Genomic DNA, 16,386 nt, shown 5'->3' with positions numbered 1-16,386 from the left:
TACACAGGTTGGTAGCTTGTTGAGCAGCCAGGCTCATCTCAAGAGGGGTCAATGTGAGCTGTAGGGGAGATATACAGATTCACAGTGACAAGTATTCAAATAAACTCTTACACTCAAGGTTTCTTGATTAAACAATTATTAATGTATTTAACAGTAAGTTTGAGTAAGCCTTCTTCAGAAGGAGCAATATAACAGTAACACACAATTGCACTCCAATATACACACTGAGTTTCCCTAAATCAGAAAATACCCATTTGGGGTGGCACACAGACTCTTCCTACACCCTCGGGTGACTTCAACAGTTAGAGCACTGTGGACATTAATATACCACTGTTGCGTTTAGGGTAATACTTCGGAGTATGTCAAAGAAAAAGATTGTTTAGAATAAAACAAGAGATCTCACAAATATTCTGAAGCAGGTAAGTACTTTTGGTAACCCCCAAAGCAAAAACAGTTGACCCCTTCCTTGGAAGGAGGGCTAAACCCAGAGTCGGACTGAAGAAGAGTAGTTCAGGGAGCCAGGCCAAAGTCAATTGGACAAGTCAAGGTGAGCTGAAATAATTCTGGCAGGGAAGTAAAAGTCTTGCACCATGTTTCAGAGGTTTTTGTAGAATAAGAAGAAATCAAAGTAGGGCCACAAGCTGATTAGGCCTGTGAGGTAAAGAAGCTGATAGCAACTCTACAGGAGCAACCAAAACAAGTCTCAACTGAGAACAAGTGAGGTTACACAACAAGAGGTGAGTTCTCTTAGACTTTACTGTGTCTTAGGTTAGAAGAAAAGGGCTTTATCTGGCTTCTGTTTCTGTGCAGCTCTGCAGATCCTGTTTTACTGGGCCTAAATCCTGGGGACAAGAGGGAGGATGTCTGGAGGCAATGCAACAGTACGGTTGGCTTTGATTTCAGCTCCTCCCATCTAAGCAAATATCAACACAGCGGACTCGTGGCTGTCGAGATCGGCTTTTCTTGCATCTGGGGTCCCGCACTCTGTTGAGGTGGCTCAGGCTCGGTCAGTCCTGCTTCCTGGAAGTCCGGAGGATCTTCCTGGAGCTCTTGACCAAGTTAAAAGCAACGCACACGATCTGGTGTCCCTCTCCCTGGCTCTTCAGTTTCCAGCAGCAACTGCAGTGGAATCACAACCCGCTTCGAGAGCATGTCCAGGTGGCTTACTTTGGAGTTCATTGGTCCCACCATCTCAAGGGACGAAGTCGTCCTTGCAGGGCTTCTCTAGTCGTAACGAATTCGGTTCTTCTTTGGATTTCTTCGTCCAGTGGTTGAATCTTCCTTCCAAGTCAAAAAGCCTCGCCTTTTATGCAGGTTTCTCCCATTCATTCCAACCTAGCTGTCAGTCACCAAGCAGGGTGGCTGTCCTTGCTGGACAGCCAGCCTGCTAATCACCTACAAGGGCATTTGGGTCTCCCAGGAGACTAACCACAGGGAGTTTCGGGCACCCCCCTCACTTCCTGCCTATTCCAGACACCCTGGAGCCAGAGGCGGGCTTAAGTCTGGCTTAATTTCTACTGTTCTGTGTTTTGTGTTTTCTTGTTGTTAAATTGGAAAGCACCTTGGATAAAGTCGCTATATAAATACAATAAATACAAATACAATACAACTCGTAAATCCCCCCAAAGGCAAAGTGAACAAAGAGACCAAACCTGATTTGGCGCACAGAGCAAATCTCAAGAAGGACCGTTCCACAAAGAAATGGCGAAAAAAGACTGGGGCCATTTTGACAAAAATGGCACCCCTGGGTGCTTTACTGTAGCTGCAAACGCAGCCCGCAGTAAATGCACACCATGGTAGTTAAAACAAAACCACTGCCACCAGCCATTCACTGAGGAAAGGGTAACACAAAAATGTTACATGAGAAGCTAGACAAAGGGATACTAGGTAACGCCTCCAGCATTCTATTGTATGATACAGTGTGCTGGGTCTAGCAAGTTACAATGGTAAGTTTAAAATGGTAAGTAAAGTGAATTTCAATTTCACCTTACTGCTCTTGTAAACAGTAGTTTATCCAAGAGAAGGTATTTTAAACCTTAGGGACATCTGAAAGAATCTCGTCACTGCACTGAAGGTGCTGAGTGACACAATGTATGGAGTTGCATATGGAGATGCATATACAATGCAAATGGAGTTTGTCAGACTCCAAAACCAAAATAAACGGTGTTCAGAATCACAATAAAATGCATGAGAGAGTGGGGAAAAAGGGTCACACACTCTCCAGGTTAAAAAAAAAAAAAACAAGTTGCAAAGTTGCTGGGGGTCTCTAAGGTGGAGGGAATTAGCACATTTCTGAGAATTCTCCTTAACAGCAATGTATCCCCTTTCACACTAAAACTGTAACAATTCTGTTACAGGGACAAGCCTACCTTTAAGGGCGGGTGGCAGTGATACCTTTTACTAATTCGGTGCACCTTTACCACGGACTGTTCCCAGCTGCAGTAAAGGCCCTCAAGGGTGCTGATTTTATCAAAACTGGCCCATGTCCTGTCTTTTCGCCATTTTAGTGTTCAGGGCATCCAGGGCGGCAAATTCATTTTGTGTGATTATCTTCGGCGGGTGTCCCCTGGACTCCCCTCCCGGGCTCCAGTCCAGTCTGTCTATCAAGGCAGGAAGCGAGGGAGGAGTCCAAAACCCCACTGCCCTTTGTCGTCTTCGTTGCTTGAATGGGGACAAATCCGAGTGGGGGGGGGTTGCCTGTCCCGATTAGACAACCAGACCGCCCCTTGTAGTAAAATGCAGGGAGAGAATGCAGAAGTTGTGCTGTAGTTCCTGTTAAATACTCCGAACCTGGAAGCTGCAGACAAGTTGACCATGGAACCAAAACTGAAAAGGATGATGAAGGAAAAGCGGCTGGACGATTTCCAGTGACGAAAGCCTGCTGTGTAACCTGAGCCTGCTGTAGCCCTCCCTTCCAATCGACCTGGGCACTCTGTAATCAATGACCCCAACCCAGAGCCTGGTGAGATCCACTAGACTCAAGACCTGCATTTTGAGCCATCCCACGCTGTGCTGCGATCTTGCGAAGCTGCAGTACCCCTGGCATCTCGGTCCATTGTGCGGTGCATGGTCTTCCGAATCTCGCTGAAACTTCGTGAGCATCCTGCTGGATCTCCAGAGACACGGATAGAGTCTGAAAAGTCCCCTCACCAGAGTGCTGGACCTTTGTAACGATGAGAATCCGACTAGCGATATTCCGTCTTCTGTGGTACTGAAAAAGGCGCCAAATCCAGTCTCATCCAGCCGTGAGGAAAGCCTTGCCTAGAGCCTTCACCGTTGATCCCTGCTGAAAAGTCCCTTCCACGGTCCTGTTTTCAGTGACCACGACAAGGAATCCACCAACCTGGTTTTTGGCTGCAGATCAGCGCTGGGGAGAATTCTCAAGAATGTGCTAATTCCCTTCACCTTAGAGACCCCAGCAACTTTGCTGGATTTTGAGGACTTGATTTTTTACCTGGAGAGAGTGACCCTTTTTTCCCACTCTCATGTGTTTTGAAATGTGTTTTCTTTGGTTATGGCGTTTTAGACCACTCCATAGGCATCATATTTTCACGTGTGTCACAGCACCCTCAGTGCAGTGGCACAGGGAAACCTTTTCAGGCTTTCCCAAGGTTTAAATACCTTCTATGGGATAAACTACTGTTTCCCAGAGAAAGTAAAGACATTTTTTAAATTCCTAGACCCAGCACTCTATTTTACTATAGAGTGATGGAGGGGTTATCTATTATCCCCTGTGTCTAGATACTCCGGTAGCAGTCACATGCTAGCCTTTCCAATCGAAATGGCTGGTGGCAGTGGTTTTACAAAAAATGACCATGATTTTCCCGACCGCGAACACCAGTAGCCTTAAATCGCAGGAGACATGTTTTTCAAGATGGCGTCTGAGCCCACTTGGTTTAAACAGGTCCCGGTCTTCTTTTTTCGCCATTTCTTTGTGGAAAGGTCCTAGAGTTTTGTTCTGCGCGCCAAACCTGTTTCGGTTCCTTTGTTCATTCGCCTTTGGCGGGCTTCAGGATTGAAGACCGCCTCTGGCGGCCTATTGTCTGGGGTGGGCAGGAAGTGAGGGAGGTCCTGTGCTTAATCTCCTAGGAGACCCAAATGCACTCTGGTATGATTGGCTGGCTGACTCTCCGGCAAGGACAGCCTCCCTGCTGGCTGAGTGACAGCTAGGCTGGAATGAATGGCAAGTCTCTTGGCTTCGACCACTGGAATGAAAGAACCGAATAAGAGCTCGAAGAGGATGCCCGCTGCAACTCCTGGACCATTGGTTGCTCGGTGAAGCCCTGCTGCAGGTCTGAATCGCTAAGTTCATCTCGACAGAGAAGCCCTGCAAGGACGACTTCTCCCTTTGAGTTGGTGGGACCAATCAGCTTTACGTTAAGCGGTGTCAGGTCAAAATGTCAAACATTTGGGTGAATGACAAAAATGTTGGAATTTTTTTTTCGAATGCTTTTATTTTTTTTTATTTTTTTTTTATTTTTTGGGTTCCACAAGTAAACAAAAGGGTTAAAACAGAAAACAAAATAAAAAAGGGGGTTGGGGGGGTGGGGAACCCGCCCCCCCCCATTTTGAACAAAAAAGACATTCTACATTTTGTTTCGACATTATTTTTTTGACATTTTGACTTTTGACAAAATGTTATTCGAAAATGTCACTATAAACCACGTTAAGCCGCCTGGATACTATTCTCAGAGCTGGTTGTATTTTCCTCAGAGTGCTGCAGGAAACCGAATAACGAGGGAGAGGGACACCAGTTTGTGGGCTTTACTACAGCTACCGGAATTGAAGATTTGCCAGTGCCAGATTTTTTCCCAGTGCAGTGCAGGTGTCCCCCCAACGTCCTCCCTCTTGTCCCCATCACTGAGGCTCAGGAACAGCGAGATCTGAAGGAACTGCCAGGAACAGAAGTCTTCAGCTGCATCTTTTTCTTAATTTGTAAGATACTGTGAAACGAGACTGAAAGTACTTGCCTCTCGCAGTGAAAGTGCTCAAAACGTTCACCACTAGCAGGCCTAATCGGCTTGTGACCATCATATAATTTTTCTTGTTACAAACTACTTCTGAGAACTTCTACAGAGACTTTACCGTTTACTTAACCGTTTTTATCCTATCGAAGACTTTAAGCCCATTGACCTTGGCCTAGCATATTGAATTGACTTCTGGTGAACTGAAAGTATCTGCACTGTCTAAGAAACTTGTAATTCTTTTATGGTCTGAACCTATTCCTTTTTGCTCCTCCAAAGTATTCTGAATGCCATTTTGCTCCTCCTTCAAAGTAGTCTGAATTCCTCAGAAACTTAACGAGTATAGTACTGAAGTAAATTTGTGTGATATTGAACTGCCTCCTTCTAGTGAATGTTTTATAACTGACTGTGAAATAAATTAATAAGTGTTTTACCAAGAAACCTTGAGTGTAAGAGTTTATTTGTAAACTTGTGATTGTAGACCTCTGTGTAACATCATTACAGCTCACATCCCCTCTTGAGATAAGCCTGGCTGCTCAGCTCTGCTACCAAAAACCGTGTAGTACAGACATACCAAAGGTTGGTTTTGCTTACACCTGTAGTCCTAGTTGTGTGTGTAGTGGTCCCAAAGGGTACTGCTTACAAGCTCTGCCTAACAATCCTGAAGTTGTCCTGCTGCAAAATGTTCTGTGCTGAGGTACAGTGCTGGCTTGGGTATTTACTTACCTTAAGTCTCTTGTGATTCCTGTGTAGTTCTGGAGTGTTTTCTGTGATTGGGAGGCCTCTCGTCCAGTTCACACAGGCCCACTGCTGGAATCCTCCTAGGGTCTCTTCTGTGAAGCCTCTCCACCCTCAACTAACTCTAAAGTAAAATACTCGCCTGTTTGAACAGTTTTCCTTAGGAACTCTGACTTTTCCTACTTAAGAACCTATCCTGACACTGCCTGTTGGACACTAGACCCCCAGTAACCCCCCCCCTCCCCGCCTCCTTCTGCCACACTCATGCTCCAAGATTAAAGGAAAGAACTTTAAAGGATTGGGCCTTTGCGTAGAAAAGAGAATAAGTGTTCAAATTGTACTTACTTGCAAAATAAGTTGGTTGGTAACTGTAACTCAGAGTTAATAGTTAAAGTTATTACTTACCTTGAATGTGTATTGCACTATTCTGAAAAATATATGTAATTTCCTTTCCTTAGAAACTGTGTCGCCATTCTAAGAGAAAGTAGATGTAAGGGTATATTACTCACTGTCATTTGGTTGTGCCTCTTTCCAAAAGTAATGTTGTTGGTTTCACTTCACTATCCCTGGTAGTATGAGTGTTCCCCAACTGAGTCTTGCTTCCCCTGACTTGCTGTTAGCCTGTCCAGAATAAGTCTGCATTAGGCTTTACCTACCTAGAATAACCTAGAGTCATTTATAAAGAGTAACACTGTGGTTTGCTTTTCCCTGTGCTATTTTAGACGCACAAAGTCTTGGGTTTATACCTGTCCCAAGTTGGTCATAGCTCCTTGAAAAAGTATATGGGTTTTAATTACCTTGTCTGTGTGCCATCCTAAAACAAATTACAAGAGCTACTGCTTATCTCAATCTGTGTTTCACTGATCTCAAAAGCACCTCTAATTGAATATTACCTCCTTAAGTTATACTCCCCTAGTATAACTGTGTTATCACAAATGTAGTTGTTGTTTTTTTTTTACTATACCTAGAATAAGTGTTCCACTATTCACAAAACGTATATTTTCCAGTTGAATGACTAGGTGCTTTGTTGCTGAGCGTCACGGTACAACTGGTAGGGATTACTATACTGGAATTACTGAATGTAATCTGAAAGCAAGAATCCCCAAGAATAGGTGTCACGTATACTGAATGTGTAGGAAAAGGATTGACCTCCCTAGAACTACTGTTCAGTGTTCCAAATAAGGTCTGTGCACGTGGTTTGTGTACCTTCAAGCATAGTGTTGTTTATTTTTATAATTGTGGTTACATATAATGTGATCATACTTATTTTCCCCAATATTTATCTGCACCGAATTGTATTTAAATATTACAATACATAGTGTTTCAGTGTTTCTTTGGACCTTTTGCATCACAATCGCATTTGTACTGATTTACAGCCCTCTTCCCCCCCCCCCCCCCAAACCCTCCTAAGATAAGCGTGGCTGCTCTGTCTATGCTACTAATGAACTCGGGTGGTACAGCCTTATACTAAAAGTAGAGTCTTGTACTGTCTCAGTTGAATGGTTTTGATGAAGTTGGAGAGAACATCAGAAAAACTGTCTTAACACCTTGCAAAGGGGGTGGGGGGGGGGGGTTGGCTGTCTTTTCAGGACAGCCAGCCTTCCAGTTTGAACTGATACTCGAAGTCAGGCTGGAAGACAAAGTTTTGGACTCCTCCCTTTCTTCAGACACTCTGGAGCCTGGGCGGGGAATCCACAGTATTCCTGTCGAAGATAAAAAAAAAAAAATCACAAATTAATTTCCCACGCTGGAGATCAGTAGAAGGAAAAATAAAGGACAAATGAACGCTGAAATGGCGAAGAAAGAAGACTGGGGCCATTTTGGTGGAATGAGCACCCATGGGTGCCCTTACCGGGGCTGTGCAAATAGCCTGCGGTAAAGGTGCACCGAATTAACAAAAAGGCTCACTGCCACCATTAAAGGTAGTTTTGTCCTTGTAACCTAAAAGTTGCATTTAAAATGAGAAAGGGGATACTCAGTATCTCCTCAGCACACCACATAAGTTGGGGGGTGCTGGTCTCACCTAATAATGTAAAAGGGATCTAAAGACCTTTTCTGCCCTTGGGATCTGTAGTTCTCACAAGGTTTGCCAGAGAAAGTTAAAAGGTGAGCCCCTAGGGCTACCCAGCAACAATAGGCACTTCTTGACAACCAAGAAGTTGTCAAAGAGGATAACTTTAAAAAGACACTATGGAGAGTCTTAAAATGACACCAATAAAGTGTAAAAAATGATTGTGGAAAAAGATTATCTACCAGTCCAGCAAAAATTTCTGGGGTTGACGCGGGTCAGTAAGATTTATCATTAATTTGAAAATCTTACCGAACACAGGCTCAAATCTTTCTGTTGGTGAAACCAAGCTTCAGAAAGGCCCATCTTCTCATTATAAGGCTGTATATGAGGTTCCTGAGCCAAATTTCAGGCTTCTAAGAATTGTATTCAATCGAAAACAAGAGTGGATCCTGCAAACATGCATTGCCTTATATGCGGTCTTATAGCCTCAGAGGGCAGGAAGACTACCAAAAACCAAGATGAAAGAGAAGACCGGGCTTGCACCATGAGGGGCAGCCAATGTAATAATATGGTACTAAAACAGCATTATTGCGGTTAAATTTTGTACAACCGAGGACTAGAAAAAGTGTGCAACAAGGTATACTGCAAGCAGCCTTGTTTGGTACACATTTGTATTGTACCAACAGCTTTGTTGGGTACAAAGCAAAAAGGACAAATGTCCCTGTAACACTCTGTTGAAGAAGGCTTGTGTTACAAAGTAAACCTAAAGAGATATTGCAACTGGGCAAGGCTTTCAATGCACTGGTAGCCTTTGGAACTGAGCCGTGCCCCGAATCGTCGAGTAAAGCAGATGAATAAGACTAAAAAAGGCCTTGTGCCTCCAAAAATCAATGAGGATACAACGCATTGACAGATATTGATGGGGTTATATTGGAATCAATGGAGGAAAGTTGACTGGAAAAATGTCTCTTAACTGCCAGTGATGTTTCTTTCCGGCTAAAATAATGGGACCCAAACTCCCTACCCCGATTTTCCTGAGAAGATTCTCAGGTTGGCTCAACACCATCGTTTAAATTTGATTTGAGCCAGGTTCCAAACCTATTGATACCTTGGAAAATACAAAAAGGCAAAGATGCACATACAAACTTAATTTAGCTAGTCTATGATTTTCGATGGGCAATTTCTTTGTGCTTTTCCACCTTTCCCTTTCATGTTCTGTGTTTTGCAGGAGGTGAAATCCTCCAAAGTCGAGATGACTGCAGTTGTTTTGATGCACTGCGAAAGTGGAGCTTCTGGGCCTCCTACGTAGTTCAAGGGAGAAGTTTGCATGGGTACAACCCTCGTCCCTGTATATGAAGCAGCATAAAGCCTCACAAATCAACTTCTTTCATTCTAGCTGCTTGGTTCCTGTGGTTTTCGAGTACAGACTTTGATGTTGCCTTGCATGCATAAACGTTGTGAAAGAAACAAAATTTCACCCTCTAAAACTGCATATCGTTTAAATGGATGATGTTATTTTTGCTGCCCACCAGAAAGTTTGTATTTAATGCCTGGTTCACAAAAAGTGGTATACATATTTAGCAGTGGTCTGGTATTATACTCAGCTAAATTCTTTATTGTTCCTGGGGCCAACAAGCTCCTCCTCTGTAAGGCCTTTCTCCTCTGTATGGCCTTTCTACCAATTGGGTCTACAGTTGCTTCTTGAGAGTTAAATTGCATATTATCGAGTTGTCTGTATTTGAGCCTGGGTGCAAACATCCTTTTTTCTTATATGTAGCCCATTAAGTGTCAGTGATAGTCAAACCATCTGTGTAGATGAGCCTTCCTTAGTGTTCCTTTGAGGCAATGTGGTGGTGTGTATTCACCCATCTTTCCTAACCTAGTTCATATCAGACTTCCCTATTTACAAGTCTGTTGACTTGATTGCGTCTTGAATTCACCATCACCCATGGATCAAGGTGTCCAGCAAACCTGCTGCTGTTCTGTTTAGAAAAGGGCATTACATCAGATCACCCAGGCAACTCTTTGCTTATGCTTCTCTATTTCAAACCAAGCTGCATTTTTGCTTGCATCTGTTGGTGCTTTGTAAAAGCAAGGCATGGGGAGGGATAGGTTATTTGCCTGGTTGTTCAGGTGCTCCGTAAAGTGCAGATTTGTGTTGTCTGTCCAACCTTGGACCCATCATTTGGCACTGAAAGCCCCGCTGATGTGTCTTGGAATGAAAAGCTTTGAATTAAAACTTTACACTGGTTATTGGTCTTGCCAACTTTTCAAACCACTGTCATTCTGCTGTGCCATTATGGAAAGGGGGTGGAGGGATATGGAATGGCTCTACCCCAAAAGAAGCAGTCACTCTAAGTTGCTAGGCTGCATGCCTTTTGCATGCGTTATTGGCATAATCAGTGAGGTGAAGGTTGGGGCTCTAGGTACAGCATTCTCTTGGGTCATAGTCATGCAACTGAATGCCCTAAATAGGCTCCCAGTAAATTCAAGTGCACTTAGTTCCTAAGTCAGCATGAACGCACATAAGATGCACTCTGACCGCGGCAACCATCTTGAGGACCATAAGGCTCTACAGACAGTCCAAACTTCCAACTTTTAAATAACTTTTTTTGCGTTGATACAATCTTAATTGAGTCTTGTATGAAGATATGGCCTCAATGTTGCAATCTTGTGTTTCATCGGACATTCTGATATACTGTGGGAAATGAGTGAGCTAATAATTTGACACTGCCCCCATGGCACTCATGTCTTTTGAAACATTTTTAAAACAAATGTATATTTTTGTATTTTACTTTGTTTTTCTTTCTTTTTTTTCAGCTGGAGCAGTCAAATTGAACAGGCAACAGACGGACATGGCTGTAAACTGGGCTGGTGGACTTCATCATGCCAAGAAGTCTGAGGCATCCGGTTTCTGTTATGTGAACGATATTGTCCTTGCCATTCTTGAATTGCTGAAGTAAGTTGAAACGATGATGCTCATTTACAATTTCATTTTGCCTATGTGCCTTTGTGCTTAAAAATACTTTTTTATTGTGGGTCTTTGAGACACCTGCTTTGTGACAGCAGTATGTTGTTATTGGACACAAAACAATCTTATGTCTTTAGTGGTCTTGTAAAAAAGTATGGGGGCCTGGGTTCTGCTATTATATTCTAGTGCCAGTGCCCTCTATACTCTACTCTCATGCAAGTAGATTTTGTATTCTTGGTGGTGATGGGTTGGAATCTGTTAAAAAGGAGTGGTTTTATGAGGAAAGAATAGCTCAAAAGAAGAGGATGATGGAACCATGTTTGTAGTTATGAGTCTTTGGAAGTGGTTTGCGTGATGTGATGAAAGGCCTAAAGCTGTACCACAAAAAGGTTGCATGCAATCTGCAACAGTAAAACTAGGCAAGTGGGTAATCTCGTCCAGTGACTCATTTGGTATAGCTAGCAAGGATTTTGCAAATAGCTGTTAAGAACTTCGTTTTGCATCTGTATTACAGACCAGCTTTTACAGTATGCTTCCATGTAGTGATTTGAAGTAGTTCAATGTTGGAATACATTCCTGTTGGGGAGGAGTTTCAGTTTCTGTGCGAATTCCCTTTAACCTGAGACCCTCGGCACTTTTGCTCGACTCTGGAATTATTTGATTGTAATCTCCTGAGTGAATGGTCCTTCCTTACCACTCTTTCTGTTTCTCTGACTAGGATTTTTTATTCTTACTGTTTAATGTAGTCTGGTAAACTCCATAGGCATCTGCTTTTTGCATAGTGACAAGCAGCACCCTCTGGGGATGTCGGGCCAGATAATTCGAATCCTTACGGCCTACTTAGCCTTGGCCTCCATATACTGTATGGGTGTCCCTAATTACGCTCTCACCAGAATAAATACACCCCTGTAGGGGAATTAGGCCAAAAAGCATCTTGTAAGGATAACTAGTTTCATCTTACAAAATGTGGATGGTCGCAAAGGACTCTGCTTCCTGAACGGTCTTCTCCTGTCGCTCTTCTGTGCCTTCCTGCCAAAGTGGTTTGAGGCAGGGGTTTATATAGTCCTGGCTTGCTGTGGTGGCGTCACTGGATATGGATCGTGGCTTCATCCCATCCGTCCTTTTTCCATAATGGGTTTGCTCCAAAGCCTTCTTTCTTTGTCAGCGGTTTTGTCAGGGCATGCTGTTCTACATTTGGCTAGCTCTACAAGAACACATTGTAGCTCACACTTTCCTCCTATGCAAAAACACACTGCAGCTCTGCAGACTTTTACAAACCTTGAGGCCTAGCCCAAGGGGGAAACTAAACATTTTTATAAACCATTTTCATTCATTCTATTTATATTTCACTCCTCCTGCTAATGTTATCTGGGCCCTTTAGTCTCCTTCACACTTTATTTGTTTAATAGTTTGTGCCATTCTTCATTTTGTCGCACAGAACATGTAAATCCTATTTTATAACCTGCATGGACCCTTGACTCACAGTAGACAACTGGTGAGTCTGTTTGTGCTGCCAGTGCTTAGCCATAGTGACGAACACGGCGTACGCACCTGTGGTCAATTTTTAGAATCCCACAGGCCGCATTCCTTCTGGGAAGGAGCTCAAATCCTCTATAGCGCTTAAGATTTTACAATGCCTAGGATCTGACATTACACATCTATCCAGCTAAAAGTTAATTGCACCTTATATTTAGCCAATAACTGCCTTCTTCAGTGCTTGTTCATGTCTGTGTATGTGATTATATTAGCGAGAGAGCCTTCCCAGTGCCCCGCCTCCCCCAGTCCATTATAGTGCCTTAAAGAGGTCTTGCCTAACTGTAAAGCGCTTGGGGGTTCGGAAGGGTCCTGGTTCCATCCCACCAATACTTCCCCCACCTGTCAGATTGATCATGAATTGGGGTGGTGACATAGGATTCATTGAATTTCTGTTTCAGTTTAGTTTTCCTAAACCGCATGATGGCCAGGCATGAACTTTTCTAGATGCAATATTGATCATCAGTCTGTCTGTAGTACATTGCATTGTTTCTTTTACTGGCTCATGTATTCTCTATATGTCAAAATCATCGTGTCATTTGTTGCTAATTCGAAACCTATAGTTTGTACATTGTCAAACCCATTTCTCTGCTTTTCCTTGAACAAATTTAACATACTGTTTGTTTCATGTATTTTTTTGTATTTGAAAATGAAATATTCCAATCCTATGTAGGACCTACTGGTCTATGAATAAAGTTAAATGTAAGACAGCTGCTCACTTTACATTAGACTCATTTGATTGGTCTTTACTTGGGCCACTACAGCCACCCCTTTCATTGACTGTGTGGTTTACTAAATTAGATTTCTAAATGGTTCATTTGGGTACTACACCCTCTTTTGTTTAGACACTGCACCCTCTGTGCAGTGCCACGGACTTCTCCTAATGTTTAAATACTGTTTTGTGTGTGAACTACAGTTTCCAAGAATAGTGATCTTTTATCTTACTTACCTTTCTCTTTTGTGGGTCCAGCACACCAACCTATGGAGTGCTTGGGAGGGGCGGGGGGGGAGAGGAGGGGAGTTGCATGGTAACACCTTATCCCACTTCTCATGTAACTTTTTGTTACACTGACTGACTGACTTGGTGGCAGTGCTTACTTTGTACTACCTTTTGTGCAGAGTACTAGCAGGCTGATTTCTCAATTGCAGTACAGCACCCATGGGTGACAGTTTTTCCAAAATGGCCCTCGTCTTTTTTTCGCTTTTTTTTTTTTTTTTTTTTTCTTTCATTTGTCCGTTCCTTCTGGGCTTTTACTGTGTCATTTAAACTAGGTTTGATTTCCTTTGTGTGTTTTGCCTTTGGTGGGCTTCAGCATGTCTGGGAAGGCAGGTAGTGAGGGAGGTGCCTGAAACTTCAGTGGCCTTTTTCTGTAGGAATGCCTGGCTGAAACCAGTTTGAACTGGGTGGCTGGCTGTCTCAGCGGACAGCCAACCCACAGGTGATTGACAACTGTGTGCCTGTGAAAGAATGTAATTCTACATAAAAGACGAGGATTTTGCAACTACAGGCAACCACTGGAACAAGACATCCAATGAAGAGGACGAGCAGACACGCCAGCAGCACCTTCCAGGACTGCGAAAGCACCGGTGAAGCCTTGTGCTCTACTGACCCCTTTTTCACTTCGACAGGGAAGATCCTCCAAGGACGACTTCCTCCCTCCGGCTGGTGGGAACAACTAACCTAAAGACCGTCATTTTGGCTCAACCCCTGATTTGCTGCGACCTTCCTGGGCTGCAACATCCCAATACCCTGGGTAGCTGGACCATCATCGAGTGCATCATCTTCCGAAATAACAAATCTGGCAGAAACTTCCAGGGGCATGCGCAGGGTCCTACAAAAGCAATAATTCTTCATCAAAAGTCCCCTCACCGGGTTCAAGACCAAGTGACTGAGGAAACTCCAACCAAGGATATTTGTTTCTCCTTGGCACTGAGAAAAAGGCGCCAAAACCACAAAGAGCCGCTGAAGTGAGTGGAATCCATTGCTGCCAAGTGCCTCTCCATAGTGCTGCCGCAGAAGCCTGCCAAAGGTCCCCCCCCTTCCGTCACCACGACCAAGGAGCAGGAATCTGGGTCTGCATCACTGCATCAGGAAGGAAGCCCGCTGGAAAATCTTAAAAGTACTATGGGGCTTGAAGTGTAACTACCTTGTGCCATTTTCGGTGCTACCTGTCTTGGGAAGTGCTATTTTCACCCATCTAAAGTTGACCTCAACTCACTTGTTGCAGGCTTTGCAGCTTGTGCACCCTCAGGTAGGCTCCTCTTGAGCTCCTGGAATTCTTCAAGAACTACTGACTATGTGAATAACATTTTCTCTGAAGAACTGCATCAGTACTAGAACTATCCACTTGACTTTGGTTATCCTGGTTCCCTAAAGCCTTTTCTTCTTGGCCCTATTGGCTTTGGCAGTGCTGGGTTCTCCATAGGTTTTAACATGTTTTCTTCTAGGAAACTACCTATCTACATCTCTCTAGGAGAAACTACTATTCTAATGGTTGCTAAAGTGTGTTCTAGTTAACTCTGAAACTTTCCCCTCCCAAACTCAATGTGTAAAGGATGTGTGTGTATATGTGTATATGTGTATGTGTGTATTACAGGGCCTGCCGTAGCGGCCCTGTAGTTATGGTTAAGTTGCTCAACCCATAGGAAGAGACTTTTTGGGCGGTTTATAACTTTGCTCCCCCTGGACGAATACTTACCACTCTTTGCAGAAAGAGCATATGGCCCATCTGAATTTTCCTGGAAGTTTGTTGAGGTTTCATCAAGAGGGGCGGGGGACCCAAAATTTCTTTTTTTTTTTTTTTTTTTTTTTTTTCCCATGGACGCAATAGAAAAAAGTTTGCTCAAGTCTACAGCTAAAACCGCTGGACAGATTTTCCCCAAGTTTTTAAAACGGGCCAAAAGTAGGTAAAGAAAGTACTGATATTCTTACAATCTGTTTCAACACCACACTTTTTGATAAGCCAAGAATGGTACTCACGAATCTTCGGGCTTTATCAGGATGTTTGAAGAGTAGAGAGACGTCCCCCCGGGCGTCCAGAGACCGTGAGTAGTACTCTGTGCACCCAGGGGGCCACCCCCTGGGAAACCCTCGAGGGGAAGAAAACCCAGATCCAGACAGGTCCCGATTGATTGGAACGGAAGTTCGTATGATAATTGAAGATGTAGAAAATTAACTTGCTGTACACTTGACGTCAGGAAGCGGAGCACGAATAATCCAAGGTAAGATGCCGGGGAAACCCTGTTAATACCAGGAGAAGGAGAGCAGACTCACGAGAGACGTGACTCAGAGGAAGACGAGGAGAAGCACAAAGTGACAGCAGGAGGAGAGGAGCCGCGGTTGCGAGAGGCCGACGGCGGAAGGAGGAAAGAGGCTGAGAGATGTAAGTGAACCAGAAACGGTGAGTACCGAAGCGGCCGCAGCCGAAGCGGAGTAAAGGAAGCCGAGCAGGGCTAGGATTAGTTAGCACGGCAAGCCGTGTGGAAAAAAGAAACAGCGAACTGTCAAGGTTGGCAGCCTCTGAGCGGAGAAAAAGGTGCTGCGAGCAGCTAGTACGGCAAGCCGTGTGGAAAAAAGAAACAGCGAACTGTCAGGGTTGGCAGCCGCTGAGCGGGAAAAAAGGTGCTGCGAGCAGCTAGTACAGCAAAAGCCGATCGAGGAAACAGAAACAGCGAACGGCCAAGATTGGCAGACGCTATAATGAGAAGGGTGCTGCGAGCAGCTAGCACGGCTAAAGCCGAGCGGTGAAAGGTAGGGAAACACAGATGGAAAGCAATGCATACACGGGAGCGAGTAGCAACGCAGAGTGTTTTAGTGATTCAGGGTTTAAGTAGGAGTGATCAGGTGGAACTGAGTGCGAAACTAGACCTGCACCGTTAGGTAGTAGAAACGTGATCCAACAGACGCCATCTTGAATTCCACTGTGTGCGCCGATGATGGTGAATCTTCCAATGTTTCCAAAGAGTTCTAGGGGTTTTCCTAACAGTATGCCCTTCCCGTGGGGTGGAAGGTCCGGGTTTCCACGGTTGAGACCTGTGGAATCGGCGCACCAGTGTAGGTGCATGAACTGCAGACGCTGGTTCCCAAGTCCTGTCAGATGGTCCATAACCTTTCCAATCTATAAGATATTGAAGACTTCCCCGATGATATCTGGAGTCCGCTATGGCCG

General features: G+C 44.2%; 1 protein-coding gene across 1 annotated transcript in view; it reads left to right on the top strand.

Moving 5' to 3' along the window:
* HDAC2 (histone deacetylase 2) overlaps nucleotides 1–16,386 on the top strand; it is a 427,626-nt gene that overhangs the window by 124,455 nt on the left and 286,785 nt on the right. Inside the window, exon 5 of the mRNA XM_069607858.1 lies at nucleotides 10,534–10,672. Within this exon, the coding sequence (XP_069463959.1) occupies nucleotides 10,534–10,672 (139 nt within the window). The remainder of the gene's footprint in view (nucleotides 1–10,533; nucleotides 10,673–16,386) is intronic.

The sequence above is a fragment of the Ambystoma mexicanum genome, chromosome 4q (genome assembly GCF_040938575.1).
Source record: "Ambystoma mexicanum isolate Mex_15411 chromosome 4q, UKY_AmexF1_1, whole genome shotgun sequence".
NCBI lineage: Eukaryota > Metazoa > Chordata > Amphibia > Caudata > Ambystomatidae > Ambystoma > Ambystoma mexicanum.
The sequence above is the reverse complement of the archived record's forward strand: the minus strand, read 5'-3'. Positions and strand labels throughout refer to the sequence as shown.